The sequence below is a fragment of the Sesamum indicum genome, linkage group LG9 (genome assembly GCF_026168435.1).
Source record: "Sesamum indicum cultivar Baizhima isolate 11 linkage group LG9, ASM2616843v1, whole genome shotgun sequence".
Taxonomy (NCBI): domain Eukaryota; kingdom Viridiplantae; phylum Streptophyta; class Magnoliopsida; order Lamiales; family Pedaliaceae; genus Sesamum; species Sesamum indicum.
Window position 1 is genome coordinate 16,882,551 of NC_142665.1, and position 27,930 is coordinate 16,910,480.

At 34.8% G+C, this 27,930-nt stretch overlaps 1 protein-coding gene and 4 non-coding genes across 5 annotated transcripts; 2 read left to right on the top strand and 3 right to left on the bottom strand.

The window, feature by feature from the left end:
- Positions 1 to 2,694: 2,694 nt before the first annotated feature.
- On the top strand, positions 2,695 to 3,708 carry LOC105178415 (protein MIZU-KUSSEI 1). The gene has a single exon (XM_011101878.3). It carries the CDS (start codon positions 2,779 to 2,781, stop codon positions 3,451 to 3,453), a length of 675 nt encoding a protein of 224 aa, XP_011100180.1. The 5' UTR covers positions 2,695 to 2,778; the 3' UTR covers positions 3,454 to 3,708.
- A 13,261-nt stretch (positions 3,709 to 16,969) lies between these two features.
- On the bottom strand, positions 16,970 to 17,043 carry TRNAV-AAC (transfer RNA valine (anticodon AAC)). The gene has a single exon. It is a non-coding gene; the product is annotated as a tRNA-Val (tRNA).
- A 1,923-nt stretch (positions 17,044 to 18,966) lies between these two features.
- On the top strand, positions 18,967 to 19,039 carry TRNAE-CUC (transfer RNA glutamic acid (anticodon CUC)). Its single transcript has one exon. It is a non-coding gene; the product is annotated as a tRNA-Glu (tRNA).
- Positions 19,040 to 20,887: 1,848 nt separating this feature from the next.
- On the bottom strand, positions 20,888 to 20,961 carry TRNAV-AAC (transfer RNA valine (anticodon AAC)). The gene has a single exon. It is a non-coding gene; the product is annotated as a tRNA-Val (tRNA).
- A 5,669-nt stretch (positions 20,962 to 26,630) lies between these two features.
- On the bottom strand, positions 26,631 to 26,704 carry TRNAV-AAC (transfer RNA valine (anticodon AAC)). The gene has a single exon. It is a non-coding gene; the product is annotated as a tRNA-Val (tRNA).
- Positions 26,705 to 27,930: the final 1,226 nt, after the last annotated feature.

Genomic DNA, 27,930 nt, shown 5'->3' on the forward strand with positions numbered 1-27,930 from the left:
GAACAACAGACCCAGCCACCGAATGATCAAAATCCTCCATCATCTTCTCAATGCTCAATGGCCCCGACCGAGCAACAGCTGTGGATGTCAGCAGCACGTGGCCGGAAGAGGGGTCGTGTATTCGATCTCGACTCCGAGGCCCACCACACGATTGTTGAACCATTACAGCCTAGCTCGTCTACTGCTCCATCGCCCTCGCCAACTTAATCGTATAGCCCAGACTTTGGTGATTGGGTCGCGAGGCTCGAGGTTATGATGGAGCGTTGGGCGACCACATGGCCGGCCTCTCCTATTGTCCCAGCCTCCAATTGATCCCCTAGCCCTTAATGATGAGGCCGAGGACGGTACCAACGCTATCGACTGGGAGACCGATTTAGATTAAGATTTTTTTCTTCTATTTGTATGTATATATATTATAAATACAATATTTAAATACTATTTTAATTTTGTTAACTATATTATTATTACTTTCTTGCTAAGTTATATATTTCTTATATAATTTTTACGGTTAACAAATTCAACAAAATATTTATAACAAAAAAGTCCAAAAAATATTATAAAATAAATATTATAACGAATTAAATATAAATAAATTATATAAAAAAAATATTCTCATTTTGTAACGACTTCTCTGTAACGATTTTTAGAATAGTTTTCACTAGTAAATAACAAGAAATCAATAACTAAAGCCATACCTAAATAGTTACAAGGCTCCAATGAGGCCGTTTAAAAAATCAATACTAAACTAGAAACACAAATCGGTACAAAAGCCGTTGCAACAACAAAACCAACATTCCCAATTGACGACAAAAAAACCATTATACCATGTGGTACAAAACTTATTACAAAAGGAGGTATCAACAAGCATTAGAAAATAGTTTCTGGCCATTACAAATTAAGTTCAAGAAACCATTCCACATTTGATGTACTCTTGTACCAATATGTGTTTCAAAGGCAGTCCAAAACTAGGTATACTAAAATAAAGGTTGGTTGTTCCAAATACAGTTCCAAGATCATTTTCTTATTTCAATCACTTATTGCAATGATCATATCAGCAGTTATAAAATTCAGTACAAGTTGGAATGACTTACGACTGAGCTGTTATAAATTTTTAATAGCACCTATTAAACAAACGAAAATGTGCCTTTTACAAACGCCATATTTGAAAAAGCTGTTATAAAATTTAAGTTGGCTGTTAAAAAAGTAGATCCAATTAAATGGTTCTTGTTTTTTTAGTGGCATATCAATAGGGACTATTTCTTTCTTAAGGTTAAAACTTAGCAACTATTCACTATGTTTGTTTTTATTTTCAAGTTATTTTCGAGACAAGTCAAAACATACTCAATGTTTGCCATCATTCAAAAACACTTTATTTAGGTGTTTTTAACTGTTTTAGCATAATTACATGCATATATATATACACACACATATATATAAATATATATAAAAAACACATGATTTGACAATGAATAGTATCTTTTGTCTCCCAAAATATAACATTAAACATATAATACTTATTTTAAATTATCTCCAAAAATAAATCCAAACATACATACTATTTCTAACACACACTTATTTATCTTTATTTTTCTCTCTATCTTCACAAAAAACAACAAAACACTCAGGAAACGAATCCAAACATTATAATTGTGTTCTTATACATTTCAATCTATCTTGTACTTCAGACTTTTGCATGCTTCGTTTTTTTTTTTTATTATTATAATTTTTCTTTTCGTGTGTCTCTGTTGTCCTTTTTATTAATGCACTAATTAAGATTTTTTTTTCAATTAATTATTTTATTTGCACATTAAACTTTCATTTCTTGGCGTGATAGTTATTTCTTTATTCTTTCATAACCGATGATAATGTTGTTATATTTGTAATTTAACTGAACTTATTTATTTTTATTTGTACTTATTTTATTTTTTTCATTCATGATAATTATTTTACTCCTAAATATCTTTTTTTTTTTCAAATTGATGAAATTAATGATATTGACATTTCAAAATTAGTTTTACTTTTTCATCGTTTATGTTTTTTTCCTCGTTAGTTTCTTGCTTATAATTCATTAAAAATTTCTGTTCTTGCTTTATATTTTGTTTTTTTATTAGTACGATCATTTAAGATTATATATGTAATTTAATATAGTTTTGGAAGATGATGAATTGTAGAAACAAATAATAAATTTAACTAATTCATTATTTTTATTTTTATATAAGGCTATATATATATATATATATAATTCGATCTATTTATATATAAAACTACTATGTACCTATATTAAAAATAAAAAAATTATTTTTGCATAAAAGATTCATTTAATTTTAAAAAAATGAAACCATATATAACTTTATATAGCACGGGTTCTACGCTAATATATATATAGTAATTGTCTAAGAAAATTAGTCAAAATGACTAGTCAAAAATCAATATATAGTGATCGGGACGTACAATTTGGGAACTTTTGATGAGCAAGATAGTATTCAATTAATATTCACAAAAAAACAAGCACAGTAGCATAGTGGCACAATCCCCCCACCAATTATTGTTTTTTTCTATCTTTTTTCCAGCCCAAAAGGCCATACAATTATTTGTCGAATCAAAATTCCCACTTTATACCCACTTTACTAAACACCAAACGCGACGGGGGAAAAAATAAATAAAGAAAATCTAAGCTAAAGGAGCATAAATGCATATTCTCCACGTATATATAAACCACTCTTCAAACGAACAATTCCTTGAGAGCCTAACCCCAACATCCAAGGTCCTCCACATAGCATGATGATATCCTACTCAGTTGACGGCGCCGCCGCCAGTGTCACCACCGTCGACTGCCAGAAACAAGTACGGTCATGGCGGCTCCTCCGCGCCATCGCCGAGCTCCTCCTCCCCACCTGCAGCAACTGCATTGTCACGCAAGAAAACCAAGAAACTCTAGGCAAAACCTACTCCCCGAAATACTCCTCCACCATCACCGGCACGCTCTTTGGCTACCGTCGGGGAAAAGTCAGCTTCTGCATCCAAACAAACCCTAAATCAATATCACCAATCCTCCTGCTAGAACTTGCAATCCCCACGAATGTTCTTGCCAAGGAAATGAAAGGAGGGTCGGTTCGGTTCGCCTTCGAGGGTAAACGGAGCATGGACTCAGACTCGGACTCGGGTTCGGGTTCGCTCTTGTCCATGCCTTCGTGGACAATGTATTTCAATGGAAGAAAAGTAGGGTTTGCTGTGAAGAGGAAGCCATCAAGGGCTGATATGGAGGTGTTGCAGCAAATCGAGACGGTGGCCGTCGGCGCAGGCATCACAAGAGTTGAGCATGATGTTATGTATCTGAGAGGGAAGTTTGGGAGGTTCCATGGATCAGCAAATTCTGAGTCCTTTCATTTGATTGATCCTGATGGAAATAACAATGGGCAGGAGCTAAGTTTTTACTTCCTTCGATCACGTTGAATAACTAATTTCTGGATTATGATCAGAACTATTGTAATTTCATCCTTTTTTTTTTTTTTTTTTTTGGGGACTGCCACCCATTTTTTGAGCTTTGCTTTTTGCATGGCTTTAATCCATGTACTTGTGGCTTGGGTGTGCTAGCAACCAAATTTCAGTTAAAAAAGTGAATGGTTTATTATGGAGTGACGTCTCTCTTTTTATTTCATATGTATATAGTATTGTTTTGATTTATTTATTTTATGAGTTCTGGGCCAAGTTGCAAAAATTAAGTTCTAGTCGTGTTATTTTGTTGGCCACAACTGAATTAAATAAATAATACTTGTCATAGAACACAACTGAACGACTTAATTTGATTTATTTATTGTTGCTATAAGATATATGGAAAAAAATGAAAATAATAATAATACAGTGAAATCATATATACAAAGGTACATCTTAAACTTTAACCTGTGGAATGATTTAATCACGGCAAGGGGGAAAAACAACAAGGACGTTCACATTAAGTTATTGTTGCAAGATACTAAGTAATAATATATTAAGTGATCATTATATTTATTTCGCATACTTATAATTCTTAAATTCGCATAGTTATTGAAAAAATTTGTCGCATTTTTTTTGTGTAATTAGCAAAAAGTGGTAAATGTAATTATTCTTTAATCAATTTGTAATTTGTAGTTGATAAGAAATGTTAATATGAAATGCGATGAATATCAAAATTTAACGTGCCGAAAATATTTAAATTATAATTAATGAGTAAATAAAAATATATTTATGTAAAAAATAATTTTTAAAAGAAAGAATAAAATTCTAATTTTGGGTAGTTACCTACTGATGCGACGTTGTTTAGTAGGGTGTTAGTATATCCTATATATGCATCTTGGGCGGTTGGAGGCTCGTCGGCTAGGGCGACTAGTGGCTTATCAGTACTGGCGGTTGTAGTCTCTTTTGGAGGCCCACTAGGTAGCCAATGTATTCAAGGTATTAAATTATATATGTTCTGTCATATAACAGAGCTCATCTATCTTGTTCTGCATGATCTATATTTTCTGCGTGTATGAAGAGCCTACTACAACTGATGTGTCGAGATGACTGATGATGCTAAATGGGCATCTGCAACCACCCCGATGCCCGCTCGTCCTTGTGCCCACCTACTGCTGAAAGCCGCTTAGTTGCATCGAGAGCAGGGAGTTGTGTTCCTCGACCAAATTTCTATGATTCTCTTGAAGGGAAAAAAATATAAAATTAGTAATAAAATTTTACATGTTAAAGCTAAAATAAGAAGAAGACTACCATTACTTCCGCGACCCTCGAGCCACTCCAGCACCCATCAGTCTTCTTCCTCCAATAACCGAAAAGACCTCCATAAACTTAGGTAATCTCCCGAGCTAGGTCTCTTGCGCAAATATTATAAAATGATAAAAAAAAAATAGCTAAGTATAACAAATTTGTGAAATTAAATTAAGTTTGATTAAAGTATTAAACTTACTAGTTTCTCTTGTGATGACAAACAAACGAGGACCCACCTTATTATATTTTGCTCTTTAATTATGGATTACCCAACTAGTAGGACTTGTTATTCGTGGACTTCTCCTAGATCAATTTTGGTGCCGACCAGATCAAGATTTCAACAAGGCCTCAAGATCTCCTCTATTATCCAATTCAACATTTCGTTTCTCTTCCTTGCTTTCTGAAGGCGTGCGGCTGCAAAATCTAGCTAGTTGGTTGCCTGTGAGTGGAACACTTTCTTCATCTCCCATTTCGGGTGGTCCCAACAGTGAAAGAGTTGCAAGAGAGGAAATTAACATATGTTAATCAAAAACAAATATTAGAACTTCTTTTAGAAAAATGACCCAAGTATTTACCTTTCGCTTAGCGAATCCGAAATCCTTATATTCCACCGAGAAATTGGTGTAATTAGTCCACGCTTGTGTGAAGTAGCCTTATATGACCCCCTCGATGACGTACTGACAGCTAGCCTTGTAGAAAAGAAACACAAGACTTAGTATACCACATAATGGAATTAAAAACATATTGCTACAGTAAAAAAATAAATAAATTGAAGCTTACCTTGCATCCTAAAAGGTGATGAACATGTAGGGTTTTGGGAATCTTAAAGCTAGTGGTTTTGCAACAGACGATTCAATGGTGAGGGGGCGTGGAAGGGTCCAGCCTCTGATGTACCAGTCATGGATGATCAGCCAGTCAATGCACTGGTCCTAGATGACCCAATCGTTCATGGTAACAACAAAATATGAAATGATGATCCTACAACAAGAATGGGGTAACTGACTAAAAATGGCATGAAGACTATGCTTCCAGAGCTCTAGAGGCATCATACTAGGTAAGAGATTACCCTACCTCATTCCACAACCCAACCACAAACTGGGGTGATGTCATAAGAAAATTTAATTAGGTGCCTTTAAAAAAGTTTCAAGAATATATTTGTGATGTTTTTGTTTCTCAATTGAAAACTTTTTGTTGTTTTGCATTTCTATTTTATAACAACTATTTTTCAAACATCATTGGTGTCTAGGTAGGAATTTGCTGAACATCTACCCATGTATTAAAAGTTGTATCCAATATTGACAAAGCAACACAACCACATTGTCACCTAATGATGGGGGCCATAGTACATATTTTGCAAAGTTCATCCTGAATGTTGTTCATCCCAACTTTGACCTGAAATGATTCCATGAATAATATAAATTTCAATAGTTAAGTAAAATATACAACATACACCTACAGTTAAAAATTAGCATTTCAACGTATGTGACATTTGAACCATCCTTTGATTTCGGTGGATAGAAGTTGTTTAATCATTGTTTTAAATCCGAATCGGTTGGTTCAACCGAAAACTGGTCATGCATTCAGTTCGAGTCAATGGATAAAAATTGAAGGCAGTTGATCCCGTGTGGACAGGTCAAAACAGGTCCAATCGGGACCGAGTAACATCAATTTTGTATTTTCTGAAAAAAGAAAATAAAAATAAGAAAGGGCGGAAATGTCCCAAGGGGGAAAGAGTTAGGGTTTTTTTTTTGGGGGGGAGGGGGGGGGGGGCACAAACTACAATTTGCAATTTTTCCTCTCATCTCCCTCCTCTTCTTCCTCAACCGCTCTCAAGTTTAACTAAAATAAAATCCAACTCATTCCCAAATCTCCAAAGATAATCACCCTTTGTCCCCCTTCTTCAATATAATGTATGATTTTTTTAATATTAAATACGTAAAATAATACAATATATTGTTTATTATTGGTGGAGAAGGAGTCGCCTTTTGTGAAGCAGCAAGCAACTTCGTCCTGTTTCTATTTAATTTAATTTTAGAATTTTGAATAATTTTTATTATTGTGAATGTTTATTAAAGTTATTCTATAAATGTTGAAATTATGGTAATGTAGTATTTCGGTATAAATGTATCAACTTTTGTTGAATATTTATTGAAATTATTGTCAAATGTATGAAATTGTTACTGTAGCATTTGTGCATAAATGTATGAAATTTTGTTGAATATTTATTAAAATTATTGTATAAATGTATGAACTTTTCTTCAATATAGAATATTTATTGATATATGCATTGTATAAATTGTAGTATGTTTTTTTTGTTGTTCTAATTGTTGATTAATTTACTTATTGATCAGGCTCGAAATGGCGGATCGCACTCCGGGCTCGTTGTCCACCTTCCGCTCCCAATCACCGATATTCTGAGAATGAGAGAAAACGTTATCTAGCCGGGGAAAGTCCCGGCGAAGATACTCCGACGCTCAAGTCAGTGTCGATAATAATGAAAAGGATATCACCCTCCGAAAAATAGAAATTACTCTCTCTTAATGTCAAGAACTTTACCTCTTTCTCTGAGATTTTCTTCCTCTTATACTGAACACACTAACAGGCTGACGTGTCTCCCCACGATCTTCATGTCTGTTCCCACGATTATACATAATGCGCTCAAAGTTCGGTATTAGGGGCATTAACTATGCCATTAAGTATCTAATATCTTATGCAGTTAATACTCAGTCAAATCCCTCCTATGTTATAGGTTATTCTTGCCCCTATTTTGGAGGGTACATCTGTTTTTTTCTGACTCCCCCTCATCATTACTCCCCCACTTCTTTGCAGGATGGCCAATTGGGAAGGACCATTCAAAGTCATCGAGATCGTGGGAAAAGGAACATATAAGTTACAAGATACTCAAGGCAAAGAATTACCACGACCTTGGATAATCTGTGAAAGATCGGCCATCGTTCAAATGCTGCAGTATAGTTCTGTTTGTCACCTCTGTTTGACCATTCGCTTGGGGATGTCCTACAGCCGTAAAATTCTGCTGTATTTTCAATTCCTGGAGCCATGCAGTTATCTGTCTCCCTTGGAATTGTGTCCCATTATCGAATATTAGCACTCTGAGAATTCCAAACCTGCACACTATGTTCTTCCATATGAAATTTATGACTTCCCTTTCAGTGATTTTTGAGACAGCTTCTGCTTCAACCCATTTAGAAAAGTACTCCACTGCCACTATAATAAATTTCTTCTGAGCTCGACCAAGTGGGAATGATCCCAATATATCTATGCCCCATTGGTCGAATGGGCACGTAACCAAAACGGGGGTCATAGGTATTGCGTGCGTGTGAATTTGAGAGGCGAATTTCTGACATTTCTCACATTTTCGTACAAATTCCTTAGAATCCTTCATCAACGTTGGCCAAAAATACCCTTGTCGGGTTACTTTCAGTGCCAACGATCTAGCTCCAAAGTGGTTTCCACAACTACCCTCATGAATTTCTCGCAGGACGTACCTAGCCTGTGGATCATCCAAACATTTGAGAAGAGGTCCTTCCACCGTCCTTTTATACAATTTCGTTCCTATTAACGCAAATCTTGGAGCTTTAAACTTTATTCACCGAGCATTTGCGAAGTCAGTAGGTAAGGTCCCATCTTTGAGGTACGCTGCGATCTCTTCTATCCATGGGCATTTCGAAATTACCATATTAGTTTCCACCCGCTCTGAGATCGCGGATCGCTCCTTTATCAGCACTGTGATTTTCCTATCTTTGATCCCTGCTAGCGTAGCCCCAAATTTCGATAAAGCGTCGGCGCTCTCATTTTCGCTTCTCGGAATTTGCTGAATAGAACACTTGGAAAACTTCTGCATCCACTCCTTTGATTTTTTTAAATATTCCATCATCGACTTTTCTCTGGTCTCATACGTCCCTTCAATCTGCATAGCGACCAGCTGTGAATCTGTGAAGACTTCAAGGACTTGCGCTCCAGCTTCAAATGCTAACTCCAAACCCAGGACTAGGGCCTCATACTCAGCTTCATTATTTGTTGTAGAGAAAGATAACCGTACCGCGACCTCGATCTCAACGCCACCAGGTCCTTCGATCAATATCCCTGCTCCTCCATTACTAGCATTGGAGGATCCATCAACATGTAGCATCCAAATTCCTGGGTCCTCTGACGCGCCTGATATTTCTATCACAAAATCAGCTAGGATCTGAGCTTTCTCTACTGTTCTATTCTGGTAAGTAATGTCGAACTCCCCCAATTCGACTGCCCACTTTATCATTCTCCTTGAGGCCTCTGGCCGTGAAAGGATATTCCTGAGGGGATGATTCGTCCTTACCACTATCTTATGCGACTGAAAGTACGGTCTCAACTTCCTGGCAGTCACCACAACAGCTAATGCCAACTTTTTTATTTCAGTATATCTGGTCTCTGCTCCTTGTAACATTTTACTCACATAATATACTGGGTTTTGAATCTTATTCTCTTCTTTTATAAGTACCAAACTGACAGCATTATCTGAAACAGCTAAATAAAGATACAATACCCCCTTCTTTCGGATTTGCCAAAAGGGGGGCGACCTCAAATAATTTTTTAATTCCTGGAAGGCTTGCTCGCATTCATCGGTCCACTCAAACCCTTTTACTTTTCTTAATATCTTAAAGAAATGTAAATTGCGATCAGCAAATCTAGAAATAAAACGATTAAGAGAGGCAATCCTACCTGTTAGTTTCTGGACCTCTTTGATGGATGTGGGTGACTTCAAATTCAGTATGGCCTCTATCTTCTCTGGGTTCGCTTCTATTCCCCTCTCGCTGACCATGTAGCCCAAAAATTTTCCTCCTGCCACGCCGAACATACATTTATTGGGATTGAGTTTCATCCCGTGTTCTCTCATGATCGCAAAACTTGTCTTCAAATGCTCCAAGTGTTCATCTGGCTTATGACTTTTAACGAGCATGTCATCCACATACACCTCCATGGTCTTCCCGATCTGCTGGGCAAACATCTTATTCACCAACCTCTGGTAAGTTGCACCAGCACTTTTCAATCCAAAAGGCATAACGTTATAGCAAAAAATACCCCGATCAGTAACGAAAGAGGTTTTTATCCGATCTTCTGTTGCCATATAAATTTGATGATATCCTTGATATGCATCCATCATAGAGAAAACTTCATATCTTGCCGTTGAATCTACTAGAACATCAATCCTTGGTAATGGGTAAGGATCTTTCGAGCACGCCTTATTTAGATCTGTAAAATCGGTACACATTCTCCATTTGCCACCTGGTTTCAGTACCAACACCACATTAGCTAACCAGTTAGTGTATTGAATTTCAAACACATAACCCGCTCTCAGCAGCTTATTTACTTCTCCCTCGATGATGGTATTTTTCTCACCTCCAAAAGTTCGTTTCTTCTGTTGGACAGGTCGAATAGAGGGATCGACATTCAACCTGTGTACTATCACTTCAGGGTCTATACCTCTAAAATCTGAGGGGTCCCACGCGAACATATCAACATTACTCCTCAGAAACGCGATCATGACACCTTCAAACTGCTGTAGGTTGGGTCTTATCTTTGTTGTCTTCGATGGATCTCCTTGTATCAACTCAACCTCTTTGTGTCCAACAGGTTCTAATCTCCCTGTCTTCAATGTCTGCCATTCATCCTTATTTGCTTCTTGAGGTTTCCTCTTTACCTTCTTTTCGCCCTTTCTCAGGGACAAGTTGTAACACCTCTTGGCCTCAATTTGGTCGCACACGACCTCCCCTATCCCGTGTTGAGTAGGAAACTTCATCTTGAGATGGTATGTTGACACCACTGCCCTGGAAGAATTAAGCCCAGGTCTCCCCAGGATAACATTATAAGCAAAAGGCATATCAACAACCAAAAATTTTACCATCAAAGTTTTACGCGTGGGCTCTTCTCCAAGGGATGCAGGTAAGTCCACTGTCCCCAATGAAGCGACCTCGCCTCCTCCGAAACCGATCAACGGGGTACCTGCCGGTTCGATCTTTATGTTGTCAAGCCCCATCTTACTTAGCACATCTTTGAATATTATATCTGTTGAGCTCCCATTATCCATCAGAACCTTAAGGATTGTGAAATTTGCAATGTCTATTTTTATTACCATAGGATCGTTATCTGTCCCAATTCCTTCGCCTGCATCTCGATCTCCAAATACGATCCCAGGGTTGCTTGTCACATTTATCACTTGTTTGCGTCGTTCCAACCTATTTTCTCTTTCAAACCTCTTTCTAGCTCTTCTAGACCATCCTTCTGATCCCCCTGCTATAGTATGGATGATGTCTTTCACATGCGCATTCTCTCTTACTTTCTGAGCCTCTCTTTCCGCTACCCAACTCGACCTTCCATCCCTGCTTCTCGACCTACCTCGCCGATCACTTCTTTTTTCTTCAAAATTATGAAAACTCTGCCTCCTGAAATACCCTTGTCGAACCAACCGCTCAATTTCATCTTTCAACTGGTAGCATTCTTCTGTATCATATCCTCTCTCTCTGTGAAACCGACAATATTTGTTCGAATACCTTTTTGCTGGAGTAACCCTTGTATGCTTCGGCTATCTTAGTACATTATCTTTTTCCACCAACATGAGAGCTTTGGTTATAGTCATATTCAAAGGTGTATACTTGTTGTATTTCGACTGGTGAGGTGGTTCTCTTTCTTTCTCCCTCTTAGATCGCATATTTCGATCTTTACCAGAACCTCCATCTCTTGCCTGCTCCGAAGCAATCCTCCATTCCTCATTTTTCATTGCATTCATCTCCTCTTCATCAATATATTTCTGTGCCACAGCCATCAACTATTCTATATCAACCGGTGGGTCTCTTGCCAAAGCCGATGCAAAAACCCCTTTTTTCAACCCATGAATGAGGATATTAGTCATCATATCTATTCTGAGGTCCTGCACTTCTAATGTTTCGTTATTGAAACGCCCCATGAAGCTTTTCAAACTTTCATTCTCTCCCTGCCGAATGGTGAATAAATGCGTGGCTGATCGTTTTTGCTTTCTCTTACTCGCGAAATGAATTCGAATTTTTGTACCAACTGCTCATGCGACTCTATGCTGCCCGGGAGCAGATTCGTGAACCACTCTTGAGCTTTTCCTGTTAACGTAGTAACAAATAATTTAGCAATAATGGAACTTGACTGTCCATAGAGATTCATTACCATGTCGAAGGCAGCCAGATGTTCTTGGGGGTCTCGCGTTCCATCATATTTTGGAAGATCAGGCATCCTAAAGCTCGGATTAACAGTTTCAATAAGTATCTTATTGCAGAAAGGCGAATTGCGATTGTGTGCTACTATTTCCCCCCGCTTCTTGAGCTCATCAATTTGCTTCCCCAACAAAGCTATCGGTTTACTAACATTGTCTACCTCAGCTCGTGATATAGCTGGTCCCCTTGGAAGACTTCGAGCTTTACTGCTGGACCCGACCTCCAAAGGGGGATGACATTTCTTGTTCGCCTCCCTTTTACTTGTCCCCTCAAGATCTCGCCCATCATCTCCTTCCTAGAACCTTTTTCCTGCTAACTCTCTTTCGAGTGGGGTAGCTGTTCTCCTTTCGTATGCAACAAGGGCGTTTCTTCCAGCTTCTTCCATCATCTGTTGCAATTCTCGTCGTGTCAAGTGTACGGTTGGTTCTCGGTCATCCACCGGAGTCTCCATTTCTCGTCGTGTCAAGTGTACGGCTGGTTCCCGGTCATCCACCGGAGTCTCCATTTCCGGCATATTCTCCTTAGAGCGTCTCTCCGTTACCTACTTACTTTCCCACAGACGGCGCCAAAATGATCAGGCTCGAAATCGCGGATCGCACTCCGGGCTCGTTGTCCACCTTCCGCTCCCAATCACCGATATTCTGAGAATGAGAGAAAACGTTATCTAGCCGGGGAAAGTCCCAGCAAAGATACTCCGACGCTCAAGTCAGTGTCGATAATAATGAAAAGGATATCACCCTCCGAAAATAGAAATCACTCTCTCTTAATGCCAAGAACTTTAAAGATTGAAAGTTACCTCTTTCTCTGAGATTTTCTTCCGCATATACTGAACACACTAACAGGCTGACGTGTCTCCCCACGATCTTCATGTCTGTTCCCACGATTATACATAATGCGCTCAAAGTCCGGTATTAGGGGCGTTAACTATGCCATTAAGTATCTAATATCTTAGGCAGTTAATACTCAGTCAAATCCCTCCTATGTTATAGGTTATTCTTGCCCCTCTTCAGGAGGGTACATCTGTCTTTTTCCGACTCCCCCTCATCACTTATAGTTAATGGAGACTTCGGATTCCCAAACCACACTAAATGAATCTCAATTAGTTAGTAGATTCAGAGTAGGACAACTATTTGTTGGTCACCTTGTGCAATTTACTGTGTTAATTTAATACTGAAAGATATCGATAGTTGTCCCGTATCAAAGATTGTGCAATACTTGCATCTAAAGTGACTTGTTACATGTATAACAATAAATGACACTCAATTGGTTGAAACGTAGAGGGGTGGACAGAGATTATTCAAATTGGAGATACTCATTTTGCCACAACAATTATTGCATTGAAGAGTTTAAGTAATCATAAAGATTATTTACAAGCAATAGTGACATATCAAGATTTTAAAAAGTTTCTGAAGAGGGATATGAGACAAAACAAGTGAAACAAGTCATAATGTAATATTATTGTCAGAGTTGGAATCCCTCTTGTGCGTTTGTTATGTATTTGTGATTTTAATGAGAAAAAATATTATTGGGTTATGTGTATGAAGGATTGTATAGGACAAAAAGGACTATCAAAGTTTTATTTCACACAAAAAAAATTATCTTACCAATATGTTGATATTATCGATGCAAGATGGAATAAAATATTGTGAAAAACTTTGCATGTTGCCACATATTATTTGAACCCAACTTTGGATGACAAATAATCTTTTAGAGATAAGACAAAGGTTATGGAGGGCAACAAGGGGGGTTTGCCCAAACCTGAGATATTCCATTCTTATATATAATATATTTTAAAATATGAAAAATTATTTATTGTACATACACGGAAACAGCATACCAAGATAGCTAATAAATTTATAATAATAAATAGTATAGTTGAGAGAAAATTTGAAATTGTTGATGTTGCTTGTAATTTAGACGAACCCTTTGCCTATTGTAAAGAAATGGACCCCAAAAATATTCTTGCACACGAATACTTGGGAGCTATAATCAGTCAGAACTTGAATCATGCAGATAAAACTTGTCATTTAATTAATTTAAATTTGATCTAACTCAACAATTAAAACTTCCTATGCGTAGCGCATAGAGGTCCAATTACAATAGAGGAGAACGATAACATCAAATCCGTTGTAGTCTTGATGGTTAGGATACTCGGCTCTCACCCGAGAGACCCGGCTTCGAGTCCCCGCAACGGAAATAGTGTTTTTCTATTAAGTCATTTTGGGTTGTTGGGCCACTCTAAGAAATTCTTTCAGTTTCTATATATTCACATTCTTTGACAATCCTCTTTTCTCCTTTTCCTCGTGTGAAGAAATTTATGAGTTTAAAAAATTGAAAGAAAATAATAGAAGAACAAAAATGGGAGACAGCAAAAGGGTACTCTCAGTTAATAATACTATAGAGATGTGGATATATTTATCATCACCCCAGTCATACAACACCTGTTGTAATATTTTTTAATTAAATTGTAATTTAAAATTTTAGAGCGGGACGCAATTAAATTAAAGAAGAATGAATAATTAATAATAAAGAATGTAACAAAATTTAGTATAATTTTTACAAGAAAGAAAAAAATAATCCTAATATAATGCGGCGTCCTCCTGCTGCTGGTGTCGTTGACTGTGACAGAGTCGTTGGTTGTTCATCAGTTGTGAAAGTGTCGTCTGATGGAGGTTGGGGCAGCTTGGGTACTGATGGGATGCCCAAATGAGACATCATGTGGAGCACCATTCTCTCCATCCCCTCAATCCGCAGCTGCAGACAAACTGAGTGCAGAGCTGGTGTCGTGCCAGTGGAGGTGGCACTATCCCCTGCAATGGCCTCGCTTGCAAGGTTTGGGCCTCTTAGCCCATCTCCAAGACTCTGCCCTTGTTTCGGCCCCCAATGTCTTGATCCACTACTGGTCCTCTATTTAATGGACTACGGGGAACTAAGGGCGATGCTTGGTTCTCCAACAGTTTCTCGAATAACTCTTGAAATGAAAAAAGAAAAAGGAAGATGAAAAATCAAACAATTAATTTTATAAATTTTGACAAATTGCATAAACCCCCTATGTTTTATTCTTTTAGCTACTCCTCCCCCTGTGTTTTCCAAAATAATTCACGTTTTCCCCCTTTCGTTAGTTTTTGCCGATATGTTGTCAAAATTTTTAAGGAGTTATCTGTTTTATCCTTATTAGCTATTGATTTTTAAGGAGTTATATGTAATAGATATGTTATATCTGTATATATTAGAGAGTGGTTGCGACTTTGGGTAACGATAAGGTCGCCGCGAATCTCACCATCAATTAGGAGTGTACGTAGTGCGATTTGGGCTAATTTAGGTAATTTTTAGATCCAAGCCAAAGTTTGTGGCCTTTAGGAAGCTCTGCCCAAACTCAACCCGACAATCATCAGAATCGCACTTTACGATCTAATTGGACTAGGGCGGGTTCTGCGGTCTTTAGTATACAGTCAATCGCATATACAATCATATTAGTATTTTGTGACAACGTATACTTATTATTATTATTATTAGTAGTAGTAGTAGTAGTAGTGGTGGTGGTGCGGTCGAACAGGGTCTATGTGGTCTACATAAATATAAAATGAAGCTCGATTGCTAAAATGCGATTTTGTTTTTAACTAGTTCGAGACCAACCCAACCTACTCTTAGCTTGCTAATTGTGGTGCGGTTTGGATTGGACCAGTCGATTGGGGCGGTCCGCCAATTTTATTGAACACCCCTACCATCAATCAAAACAAGCAAAAGGGTGCAGCAGTGATGCTGTCGTCATCCCTCGATCTAGACGATAGAGGTCGCCCATTTTTACTCTAGGCAATTGCCATCACCCAGGGGTGGTGGAGGAGGCGAGCCAGACGAAGGCAGAGATGAAGATGGAGATGGCAGGTAGAGGTGGACGGGAAAGGCGATTATTTTCTTTTATTTATTTATTGTTATTATTTGTACTCTTTTTATTTTATAAATTTTTTGTATATATTATTCATGTAAAATAAAATTTGATACCGTTGATTGGGAAAAAATACTGTTAAAAAGTTTAATTTTTTCAAAATTTAGAAATAGTAAAAAATACAAAAAAAAATTATTTTAAATATATATAATGGTAATCTTAACTAAAATGTTATTTATAGTAAATAATATAACTTAAAAAATTAAAATATTTTTTTGATATTTTGATATTTAAATAATATATTTTATATATAAATATAATTTATTGAAATGCATTTATGCTAAACCATATTTTATTTTAGTTAATAATTTATAATTTTTATAATTGATAGAAGGAATTGAAAGAAAGAGGGTCTAGAAGGTGTATCCACTCGCAATTTCTTTGCAGTCGGCGATTTCCCCACAAAAAATCGATGAAGAAGACGATGACGGGGATGGGCTCTTGGTCATATGTTATCGTGCTCTTGAGAGGAGGTGGTTGTAGGATTGTGCAAACAAAGAGAAATGGGGAAAACATGTGTTCTCGAATCGTGGAAGATGAGGTTTCTACAATGTGAAAGTTGAAGAGAGAGAAACAGAGAAGGAGGGAGCTTGAAGACCTCTAAAAATATAGAAGGGTATTTTTTATATCTAAAAAATTTTTAAGGGTATAATTGGCAAATAAAAAATTGATGTAGCTGTATGAAAATTGTCATTTAAAAGTGTAAAATACCTTTTCTTTATAAATAGTATAGATAATATAAAAATTAATGAGTAAATAAGTATAATATGGAAAGTAAATAATAGGAGTAAATATGCACAGCGTGAAAATTAATTAATAAGAGTAAATAAGTGTACTGTAAAAAACAATTAATATAAATTAATAAGTATATTTATTTTACATTTTATAATTTGAAAAAATAACAATAAAGGATTAATTTGGTTGAATAAAAAAATCAAATAATTTTTGAAGTTGATAATTTCATATAAATTGTAGTCTATGATATATAAAATATCTATTGGCCAAACCAAAACCAACCTCATTAACTCAAGAACATTGCAGGAAGTGGCGTCGCCCGGACTCGAACCGGAGATCTTCAGTGTGTTAGACTGACGTGATAACCAACTACACCACGACACCTTGCTGCATGTGTTGCACGCTCTGTTTATATCCCGTCATCGTACAATTAGGCCTTGCTATGCTTAGGTTTCGGTAATTGAACGCCCTAATATGAAAGTTTTCGTAACTCCCAATCCAAATTTTGTGCCAATTATAATTATTTATAGTAAAATTATAATATGAAATTTCAAATAAATTACAAAACAATATGCTCTTTTCTCATACTTAATTATTATCATCAAAAATGAAAAAGAAAAAAAAGGTAATAAATAGAGTTAATTTTAAAAAATAGAGGGGATAAATTATTGTACTTTAAAAAATATTAGAGGATAATATCAACTAATTTGTGCATGTAAAGAGATCAGATAATCAGGTAGCTCATGCTCTTGCCAAGTTGGCGAAAAAATGTTTCAGTTTGTAGTTCTCTACCCACTGATGTAATCTCTGCCATTTTCGTTGATTTATAAAATAATGAGATTGACACATCAGGAGAAAACAAAATACAGGAAGATAAATTATTAATTTTTCTATATGGTGTAATTTACTCATTTACAATACCACAGAGGGGTTGTTTGCATTTTTCACTCAAAAGAATTGATTATTCTTACGTTATAGTAAATTAATACTTTTTACTACTATCACACAAAACCGATACGTAAACTTAAGTTTTGAGTACAGTTAATCAATATTTGTCATGATTTTATCAATTGCTAAAATGTTTTTGGTTGTAGCTCGCAAATATTTTGGACTCGTTTATAAAAACAATAGTTAAAATAGCCATTGCACAGTCGTGATTTATTATTATCCATCGTAATTTGTTACTCTTAATTATAATTATTAATTATAGTGAAAAATCATATATTGTAATTTTAACCACTGCCATTGACCATCAGAACAGCCCGAAGCAAGATCTTCAGGTCAAGTGATTTTACAATTTTTACTAACAAATATTGTATTACCTACAACTTAATTTCTCACCACTAAAATTTTCTATTTTTAAAGTTATTAATCACGGGTTTCAAGTTAGTGTTATTAAATATTAGAATATTTGAGGGTTTACATGCAAAATCTGAACTATTTTTTACATTATCAATTATTACGTTTAAAAACCTTGAAAAACTAATACCTGCAATCACGGTAAATGATAAAAAAAATATGGAAAAACCACTTAATTAATATTTATCATAATTTCAGTTTTGGGCGAAATATTTGTCATGATTTTTAACAATGATATTTTGTTATTGCTAGTAGAAATAACAGTTAATAGTCGTTGTGCATATGTGGTATAGTAGCATTTTCTATGATTATTATTTTCAGTCGTAGTAAATTGTTTTAGGTCGTAGTAATTTATCATAACAGAAAGTCATATGTCTTATAGCGTCTAAAAATAAAAATACTTAAAAGATATCCGACAATCTAACAAATTGATAGCGGTGTAACTTGTTTTATTTTTCAAAATACAAGAGGATAATTTGCTAATTTTTTTTATAGGAGTTTTTTTTTTTTTTTTTTTTTTTGCTCGTTTCTCATATCATAGGGATAAATTGCATCTTTTCCCTTATTAAAAGAAAACGCCACAACTTTGATTCATAGATATGCCTCAAAATTGCGCCCCTTTTGTATACCATCCTTTTCTTTTAATTGATTTAAAATTTATAAAAAAAAAATATAATTGAGGAAAAATTCAAAGCACCAAGAAAACTCAATTTAGAGTTCGTTTGATTCAAGTGAAAGGAAAGAAAAAGTCAAAGGGGGAGGAAAAAAAATAATAATTTTCCTTCAAATTATTTGATATAATTAAAAAAAGAGTAAATTTTAAATATTTTTCTTTTTTCGATACGAGGAAAAAAAGGACTAATTTTTATAAATCTCAAATTGCAATGCGGTACGCTGCAATTATAGGGAAAATTAACAAATAAAATCTTTGGGCAAAAAGCTAATAAATCCGTTGTAGTCTAGATGGTTAGGATACTCGGCTCTCACCCGAGAGACCCGGGTTCGAATCCCGGCAACGGAAATGGTGTTTTTATCTTCTCTGAATCATTTCTGGGTTGTTGGCCCATGCTAGGTTGGGTCTCTATTCCTCTATATATTCACATTCTCTTGCCTCTATAGTCTATTCTTCCTCTTCTCTATAAAAGTGTAATTTTATTTAGTCATTCATCATATAAATTAAAACAATTTAATATGAATAAATAGGTAATGTGAAAGTAATTAATAAATAAAAATGCTATAAAAACACCATCGATTGATGCACTTGTGCGTTCAATTTACTTTCGTTAATTACTAATGAAAATGATGTTTTTATGAATTTTATAAAAGATAGGGGGAATTATAACCTAACTTTAAAAGACAAAAGGGGTTTTAGCTATTTCAATAAGACGCAAAGGGGTTACATGGATTTTCAAAAATTTATCCATTTTCTGAAAATTAATATACATATATATATATATATATATTTATATAATAAATTTTATAATCAATTTTAAAATCTAAACTTGTTTATTTGTTTGAGACCAAAACAAAAAATTACCAAATAAAATAATGAAAATTAAAAGAATCCGAATAATAAACAATAAGATTTGGCATAAAAATAAATTTCTTTCAATCAACTCCCACATTCTTTTAGACACTATCTCCACAAAACTAAACAAATTATCTGAGAAAACTAAATTTTATTTTATGTTATAAATCAAAATGAATTACAAAATCAAAAAAAGAAACAAGTTGGTCCAAAATCTAAATACATAAATGAAAAATAAGAAACAGAAAGCATAAAGCTAAGAGGAATTTTGGGCTAAATTATATTGTTGTTGAGAAAATTACAGTATGGAGCAAAAAGATTTTGTTAGTTAAGTTAAAGTTATGGTGTTCTAACTAATGGACATAAAATTTAGGAAAAGGTATTATTTTAGTCCGCTAAGTATGCCTAATTTTAATTTTAATTCGATAACTATGTCCATTTTTGTTTAGATCCAGTAACTTATGAAATTGCTTACTTTTAGTCCTTTGGCAGATTTTCGGGCAATTTTACCCCTGCAATTTTTAAAAGGCAGTTTTAGTTCATATGCACTCATAGGGGTAAAATTGTTCGAAAATATGCCAGAGGACTAAAAGTAAACAATTTCGTAAGTTACTGGACCTAAACAAAAATGGACATAATTATCAGATTAAAATTAAAATTAAGCATATTTAACGGACTAAAATAATACTTTTTCCTAAAATTTAAAAGTGGGAGATGTGGAAGGAATTGCTTTCCAGACAACAATTAAGGTCTAAAATGAATAGTTTAATAGCTTTGGGTCAAAAAGTTAATTATCGATAAGCTTTTTACAACACACTCAAGTAATCAAGCTTAACTTTAAGAACAAAGGATTTAATAATTCAAAAATTGCATGATATTGGACCTTTTTTAAACTTGAGAAAACTAAGACACTTGATGAAAAATAAACACCGAATTAAGAGTCAACGAATAATGCCTAGTTAGGTGAAAATTATATTTTTCAATCTCACAAACTAGAGGAGTTTACACTTTTGGTCCAAATATAATGGCCTGATATAGAACACGTGATTTTACCTTTCAATTTTTTCCTATCGAACAAAAGTATAATTACAATTGATACAAAAAATTAGGGACCTTTCAAAAAATTGTGTAAAACGATTGAACAGAAGTATCGACCCTTTATTCGGTGGGACTAATAATGCAATTTTACCATTGATCTAGGAAGGGAAAAATAGTCATACTTTTGGAGTTGATGATTTCATATAACTTGTAGTCTCTCACTTGTAAGATTTGGACTTCAATTTCTCTGCAGTGTTGCAAAACCAAAACCAATTAACAGTAACTCAAGAACAGAACAGAAAGTGGCGTCGCCCGGACTCGAACCGGAGACCTTCAGTGTGTTAGACTGACGTGATAACCAACTACACCACGACACCTTGTTTTTTTTGCTGCATCCTTTTTAGACAAAACGTAGAGTTATGAAATCATTCCCAACCCAGATTTTGTATCAATTGTAATTATATATAGTACAATTATAATATGGAGTTTCAAATAAACTACAAACAATTATAGTCTTTTGTAACACTTAATTATTATCAAGTAAAAAAAAAGTGATAAATAGTAGTTAATTATAGCTTTGCAACGACCATTGATGATTGTTATTTTAATAAACGAGCTTAATTAATTATTTATAATTAAAAATCATGTCAAATATTTTGTTCATAGTTAAGAACCATGACAAATGCTTTAGTCCTAACTAGGCCAATGACAAATATTTATCAATCACCTCCAAAATTTACGTTTTTATATTAATTTATTTGACCATGGTCAACAATATTTAATTATGCGACTTTTAAGCTTGTCATTTATAATATAAGAAACATTCAATTTCAAAACGGTTCCACCGTCAAAGCACCTCATTCATATCCCCACGTTGATTCATAGTTGTTTCAACGTCATTATAAGTTTCAAAAGAGCCTGGCATGTAGAGTGCAGTAGAGTGAAGTACTCAATCTTGTGATGCTAGAGCGGTTTGGATCATTAAAGCACCATCCACGGATAAAGCATTTTTGTCGTAGCTTAACGACGTTCTAACCTAATGTCGTTATGGCCTAATGATGTTTTGACCTAATAAAGTGTGGTAGTAACTTGAGGAAAATGTATGAAACGGAACAATAATTCGCTCACTAATTAGGACACCTCATCTTTGCGACATGTTGTAATTGATCTCGAAAAAGTCTAGGGATTGTCCACAGTTATAAGTGTTCTCACAACTACTGTACAATGGATGTCAGAAGTGTATTCTATTATAAGTGAGTAGCCTTCTCAATGCCATCTACAAAGCCTGATTCAGACCCCACTGCCTGCCATGCTTCCCTTAAGCTCCTTCGATAGACTAACTTCAGTATCTTGCTAAGGGATTTATGGCTTCTTGGATAGGATTTTGACTTCGGAGGATTGAAAGTTCTTTGTTTACCGTGACACAAAATTATAACCCAAAGTTCATAGTTTATACTAAAAGGCTGGAAACCCTTTAAAAGCTCAAAAGGAAGAGATGCTAGTTGAGTGAAGCAACTATGGAGTGAAGCATTATAGAGGGCCAATGCATGAATATCCACTGATTGTGTGTAATTGCTTAGTTGTAAGTCTATTATGAGCTTTAACGCTACTTACTAGAGTTGCTTTTGAGTGAGTGAGCCCGTCGAAGATTGAGTAGGAAGAGAGACGCTTGCATACTATTATAAAATTGAGTCGACAACCTAAATACATTACAGTCATAGCTCCCCTGCAGTAGTTCAAACTCGGGCCCCCCTCGCCAAAATGATTCAACCAAGTTTGGATCCGTAGGCTCAACAAACTGTTGGAAAAATTTAATTACAATGTTGTTTTTCCATATTGAAATTTACTGATAAAACTGACTTGAAAATAGTCATATTCATAGAGCATATATATATATATCACATTCAATGAAATAATAATGACTATTATACTGAATAGTTAAAGCAATAATTATCAATATTTGAGCTGTATACCAACAACTCATTACCGGTTATACGTCTCATCTACAATACTGTCATCATCGTCATCCAAATTCCATGGGGCCCTCTTTAAGATCCTCCTTCGGTTCGTCGGGTATCATCTTAGCTAGTTGGTCTATGTGCTCTTTGAGATCATCTACTTGATCACGAAGTTGTTGATTTTCCTGTTGAAGTTGTTCAACTTCAACTTCTTATTCTGCTTTCACTGTTTTCTATCTCCCATCGGGGAATTGATTTCTTGCCATCCAACTCATCAGCCCTCCTTTTGGCCCAAGGATGGTAGGCCTGTTTGAATAAATTGTTCCGTAATTCCTCCATCTCATAAAGCCTGTCTCGCAATTGTTGTTGTAGTTCACTAATGAGGCTGGTGAAATATTCATCAGGATTTGACGACAACGAACGATTGGGGTTGACTGGAGACAACATTTCAATTAAATTATATCACACTTAACCAAATCGCAGTAGATTACTTGCCTTGAAGAAATTAATGGTCCCACATAAAGTGCTTTGGATACAATGTTATTCCTCTCAAGATAAGGCGATTGCAGTTCGTTTAATACAACACTATACTAACGAACACCTTAAAAAACACTCAAAAACCTTTACAAAAACTTAAGCTAAAAAACTCTGACTTGAGAGCGAATATTCTCGTGAGAGAGAGAGAGAGAGACGAGAGAACTAAGAGAGACCTTGAGAGAGAAGAGAGATGTGTCGGTGTTGGTGTGTTGAGAATGAAGTGAAATTAGCCTTATATAAGCCTTCCAAACGCAACATTAATTTCATGCAATTAACCTGTCATAAAGCGTCCATGTTAAAACCGCCGATGGCCATTAACTTACCAACCGTAACCGCCAGAAACGACTGACGGTTACAACACCAGTTAGTCAATCCTTGGCTTATGTCATGTTAAAACATTTGATATAAAATATTTGACTGTTACTTGGCTTATGTCATGTTAAATGCAATTTCTCTACTACAGAAAGATATATCATGAGATTGAGATATTCGCCCAAACGCCTGCCCCTTGGAGCCAAAGCTGGAGCCGCGCCGAGTTGGAGAGTGGGGCAGCCGAGCTACGTGCGTGTGGGTGCCCCAATGTTCACTCTAGTCTCCATAATACTCCAAACTCAAATTTGGACTTAAACTTAATATAAGAAGTTTATTGTATCAATAAACTTCTTATGTGGGATAAAAAAATATGAATATAATACACTCACTTCCACAATCCCTTATTTACTGATCAAATCCTTCCAATTTTCCCATCATTTTTCAATCTGGGACAAGCACTTTCTTTTCTTCTCATTTTTTCAACCTAATCCACAAATCCATAGATTTGAGCTCAAGTTTCTATGATTTGCTTTAAAAAATGGTACCTTTCGATTTGAACCACTGTCTAAGTTATCTAACGTCAACTATCACCAGGTTAAATGGAACTAAACCTTGAATTTGAGTCTTTAAGTGTGACAATGTCTGTTAGTACCAACAAGCCACCGGCTTTTTGTTGATCTTTAGGGTTGACATTTAGACCATGTGTTCTGATCCATTCATGAATGCTTTCAGAAATAACTTAATTCCTTAATTGCGGCCAAAAGTCTATATTTATTTAGTTGTTCATCTCTAGGGATGTACCGCTAGCATCTCGTCTAATAGACTTGGTCCCATTCAGAGTTAAACTCTTACTATACTTGCAGTACTAGCACCTTCCAAAATTACAGGGGACAGACTCCAAATATAATGTATCAGTGTATTTTGGTGCTCTAACATACTCTACGACTTGTTAATACTATATTGAACCTTCTTTGTGAGATTTTCACTTAGATGGTTGGGTTGCCAACATAGCTATATTGTTGATGGGTTTTCAGTCTCATCTCCAATCTGAATTTATATATTTAGGACAGTTACAATCCATTCGTCAACGGGTTAGCCACAATGTCCTTTGTTCCCACAAAGTCAATAACAGTTACTTTGTCTGAGACTATTGCCTTTATAGATTTTACTCTAACTTGGATGTGTCGTATGGTCTCTTTGTTGTATTTATGACTACGAACTTTTGTAATTGTGGTTTGGCTATCACAATATATAGCAATAGGTGGAAGAGTCTGGCTTACAATGAAAAGTTGTGATAACAACCCAAATAGCCAATTTACCTAGGTATCAGTCGTATCCAATGCACACAACTTGGCTTCAAAAGTAGATCAGATTTTCAAAGTCGGTTTTGCAGACTTTTAGGAGACTCTGCGCCCACCTAAGATAAAAACATATTGTGAACACCCATTGCTATTGGAGTTTTTGGCTATCCAGCTAGTATCACTATATCTCTCAAGAACAACAGGGAATCTTCCATAATATATAGCAAAATAACATCGTGCTCTTCTGATACCTTAGTACCCTATCCAAAACACCCTAATGGGTTCTGTTAGGACAACTAGTATATCCAGCCAGCTTTGAGACCGAAAATAATGTATATGGTCTCATGCCATTTGCTAGATACTGTAAGCTCCCATTAATTTGGAAATGCCTTAGTTGTGCAATCGGAACACCACTTTTATTTTTAAATAGAGCTACAAAAGAATCATAATGTATCTTAGCAATTCTACTATTTTGATAACCAAATTTCTCAATTATCTTTTCAACATAGTGAGATTGACAAATGACTATCTCATCAGTTGAACGAATCAACTTTATACCAAAAATTACATCAGTCTCGCCCATATCTTTCATTTCAAACTTATTTTTCGAAAATGACTTTGTTTTGATAATTATATCTAAATATGATAGTCAGATCTTCATTCAGATAAAATAGAAGAATTTATCATCATATTCCTAAGATACTACTAATCCCACAAATAGTAGTGAAGCAAGTAATAAATGGAGGGAGAAATTATTTTAATAATATCAAAAAAGAAGAAAATTACAATAGTGTTGTTTTGAAACTTTTAAAGATATAGGCAATCGCAGTGCTTCCATTTTTATTTTTTTTAAAAAAAATTAGCTGTCTTTTCTTATTTTAAAAAAAAAAAAGAAAAATTCAGTTTTCTATATAAAAAAAAATTTAGATATTTTTGTCCCTAAGGGTTGTGCCTGTTCCATCTTCAAATTAATAATACACATAATTTATTTATTAATATGATACAGATGGTTTATCAATTTAGAAATTAATTTAGATAGTTAATAATATGGGTAAACTACATTAATATTTTTTAGGTTAGATCAAATTATACAAACACTGTCTGTGTTTTATATTAAATTAAAATTATTTTTTTTAATAAAAATATATTCTAATAATAGTAATAATATTAATAATTTTTTACTCAATATCGTTATTAATTAAGTCACGCGACATAATTACTGTTAGTTTTAATATCATTTCTTTTAAGATATAAATTACGAATAAATTGTCTTCTAAATATTTTAATTAATAATTTACCTTCTTATTATATTACATGTTTTCAGATGGAGCATCACTCTTGCCAAATTCGCTATCAAATTTCCAATAGATGCTACTCTTATCCCACATTGAATGACTAATTATGTGAGTTGAATATTCAACATGAAATAGTTAAATAAATTTTAAGTGCTTGATAAAGCATTATTCAACTTATTAAAGTTCAAAAAGAAATCAAAACAAAAAAAAGAAAATTATACAGGAAAAACTACAAGCAATTCTCTGTGATATTGCAAATAAGTAAATTATCTCCGATAAAAAAATAGTAATTTACTTTTTTGTATTTTTTAAAATACAGTCAAACTTACTTCATTTTGAAAAGTATAAGACGTAAATTGCTATTATTTTTTCATAAGGAGTAATTTATTCATATGTAATATTATAAAGATAAATTACATTAAAACCCAACTTATATATATAATTCTTGATATATTAATTACAGTTGGCACGTTAATCCGTAACTTAAAATAATATTTTATTTTAAAATATTATGTTTTGGAGTGTGGTAAATTTAGCTCAGAAGTTGAATAGAAAATATTTTTACAGTTTGGTGCAATATGAGTTCAGCTGCACATAAAGACAAGAGTAACATTAGGTTTAAATTTGCACGAAAAGAAGAAAGTGGCGTCGCCCGGACTCGAACCGGAGACCTTCAGTGTGTTAGACTGACGTGATAACCAACTACACCACGACACCTTTTTGTTGTGGGGCAGTTTTTCCATATGGATTACGTTTGATAGAAGTAGAACTTCCCCCGAACAGAGAGAAGGGTTCAAATTAAATTTAGTTCAACCCTAATTTTTGGAACCCATTTTATTATTTAAATCGAAATTATTAATATTTTTTCTTTTTTCAGACAATCCCAAAAATTATTCAAATTATGATTTTTATGATTTTAAGAATCATACAATTTTGTGAAAATTGTAATCTTTTGTAGCATTATTGCATTTTAAATACACTACAAAAAGTATGATTATTTTTTTTGTTCTCTAAATGTTATAGTTAAAGTAGAGAAAAAAATTGTGGTGAATAGTAGGATTACTTACAAAGAAATAAATGTTACATTGTTTTCTTGTATTTTTTAAAGAAGAACACGCTACACCTTTCGTATTTTTAACTTAAGTTTGAGGGTGCAATGAGTAAAATGCTCTCCATATATATATATGTAACATGATTGTATGCGTAGACCAAGGGATAGTGGGAGTCTTTTACTCACATTGAAAGGTCAAATGTAATTAAGCCTTATAAAGAATAAAGAAAGGCCTTAGATGAAAGATTTTTTTTGGTTGAGCTATTTCCTCTCTTCCTAATCGATCCGAAGAAAAATTGGAAATTTTGAAGAAATCTTAGTTGTTGCCCCCCTTTAATCCATGCTCCCGAATTTGTAGCAATTTAATCCACGTGAAAACTACATAAGAATAGGGGTGGGTGTTCGAATCGGGTAGTTCGGATCCTGACTGAATTCCGATATTTTTTTAAAAAAAAATTGGGTATGGGTTACCTGATACCCGAATTAAAAAAAAATGAGTCGGGGTTGGGGTAGGATATACCCTACCTGAATACCTAGTCGGGTACTCGATCTTTTTTTAAAAAGATATATATATATATATATATATATGTGTGTTATGTAATTTTATTTTTGTACTAGCCTAGGATTTTATTTTCTCCCCCTTCTTCTCTCTTCCTCCCTCTTCTCTCTTATATGTTATGTAATTTTATCTTGTGATACTGCATGGTCCAGGATCCGAGCATCGACCGCACTTTTTTCCCACCCAGCATACACATAGGTGAAATTCATATCGAAATCACATATTGCTAGTATGTTTTGTGCTAGGCGGCATTTCCACGATCGATATCGATTTTGGTCAACTCAAGGGACCAAGCTAGGTACCAACGTCCCGTCTATCGCTTCGACGCAATCC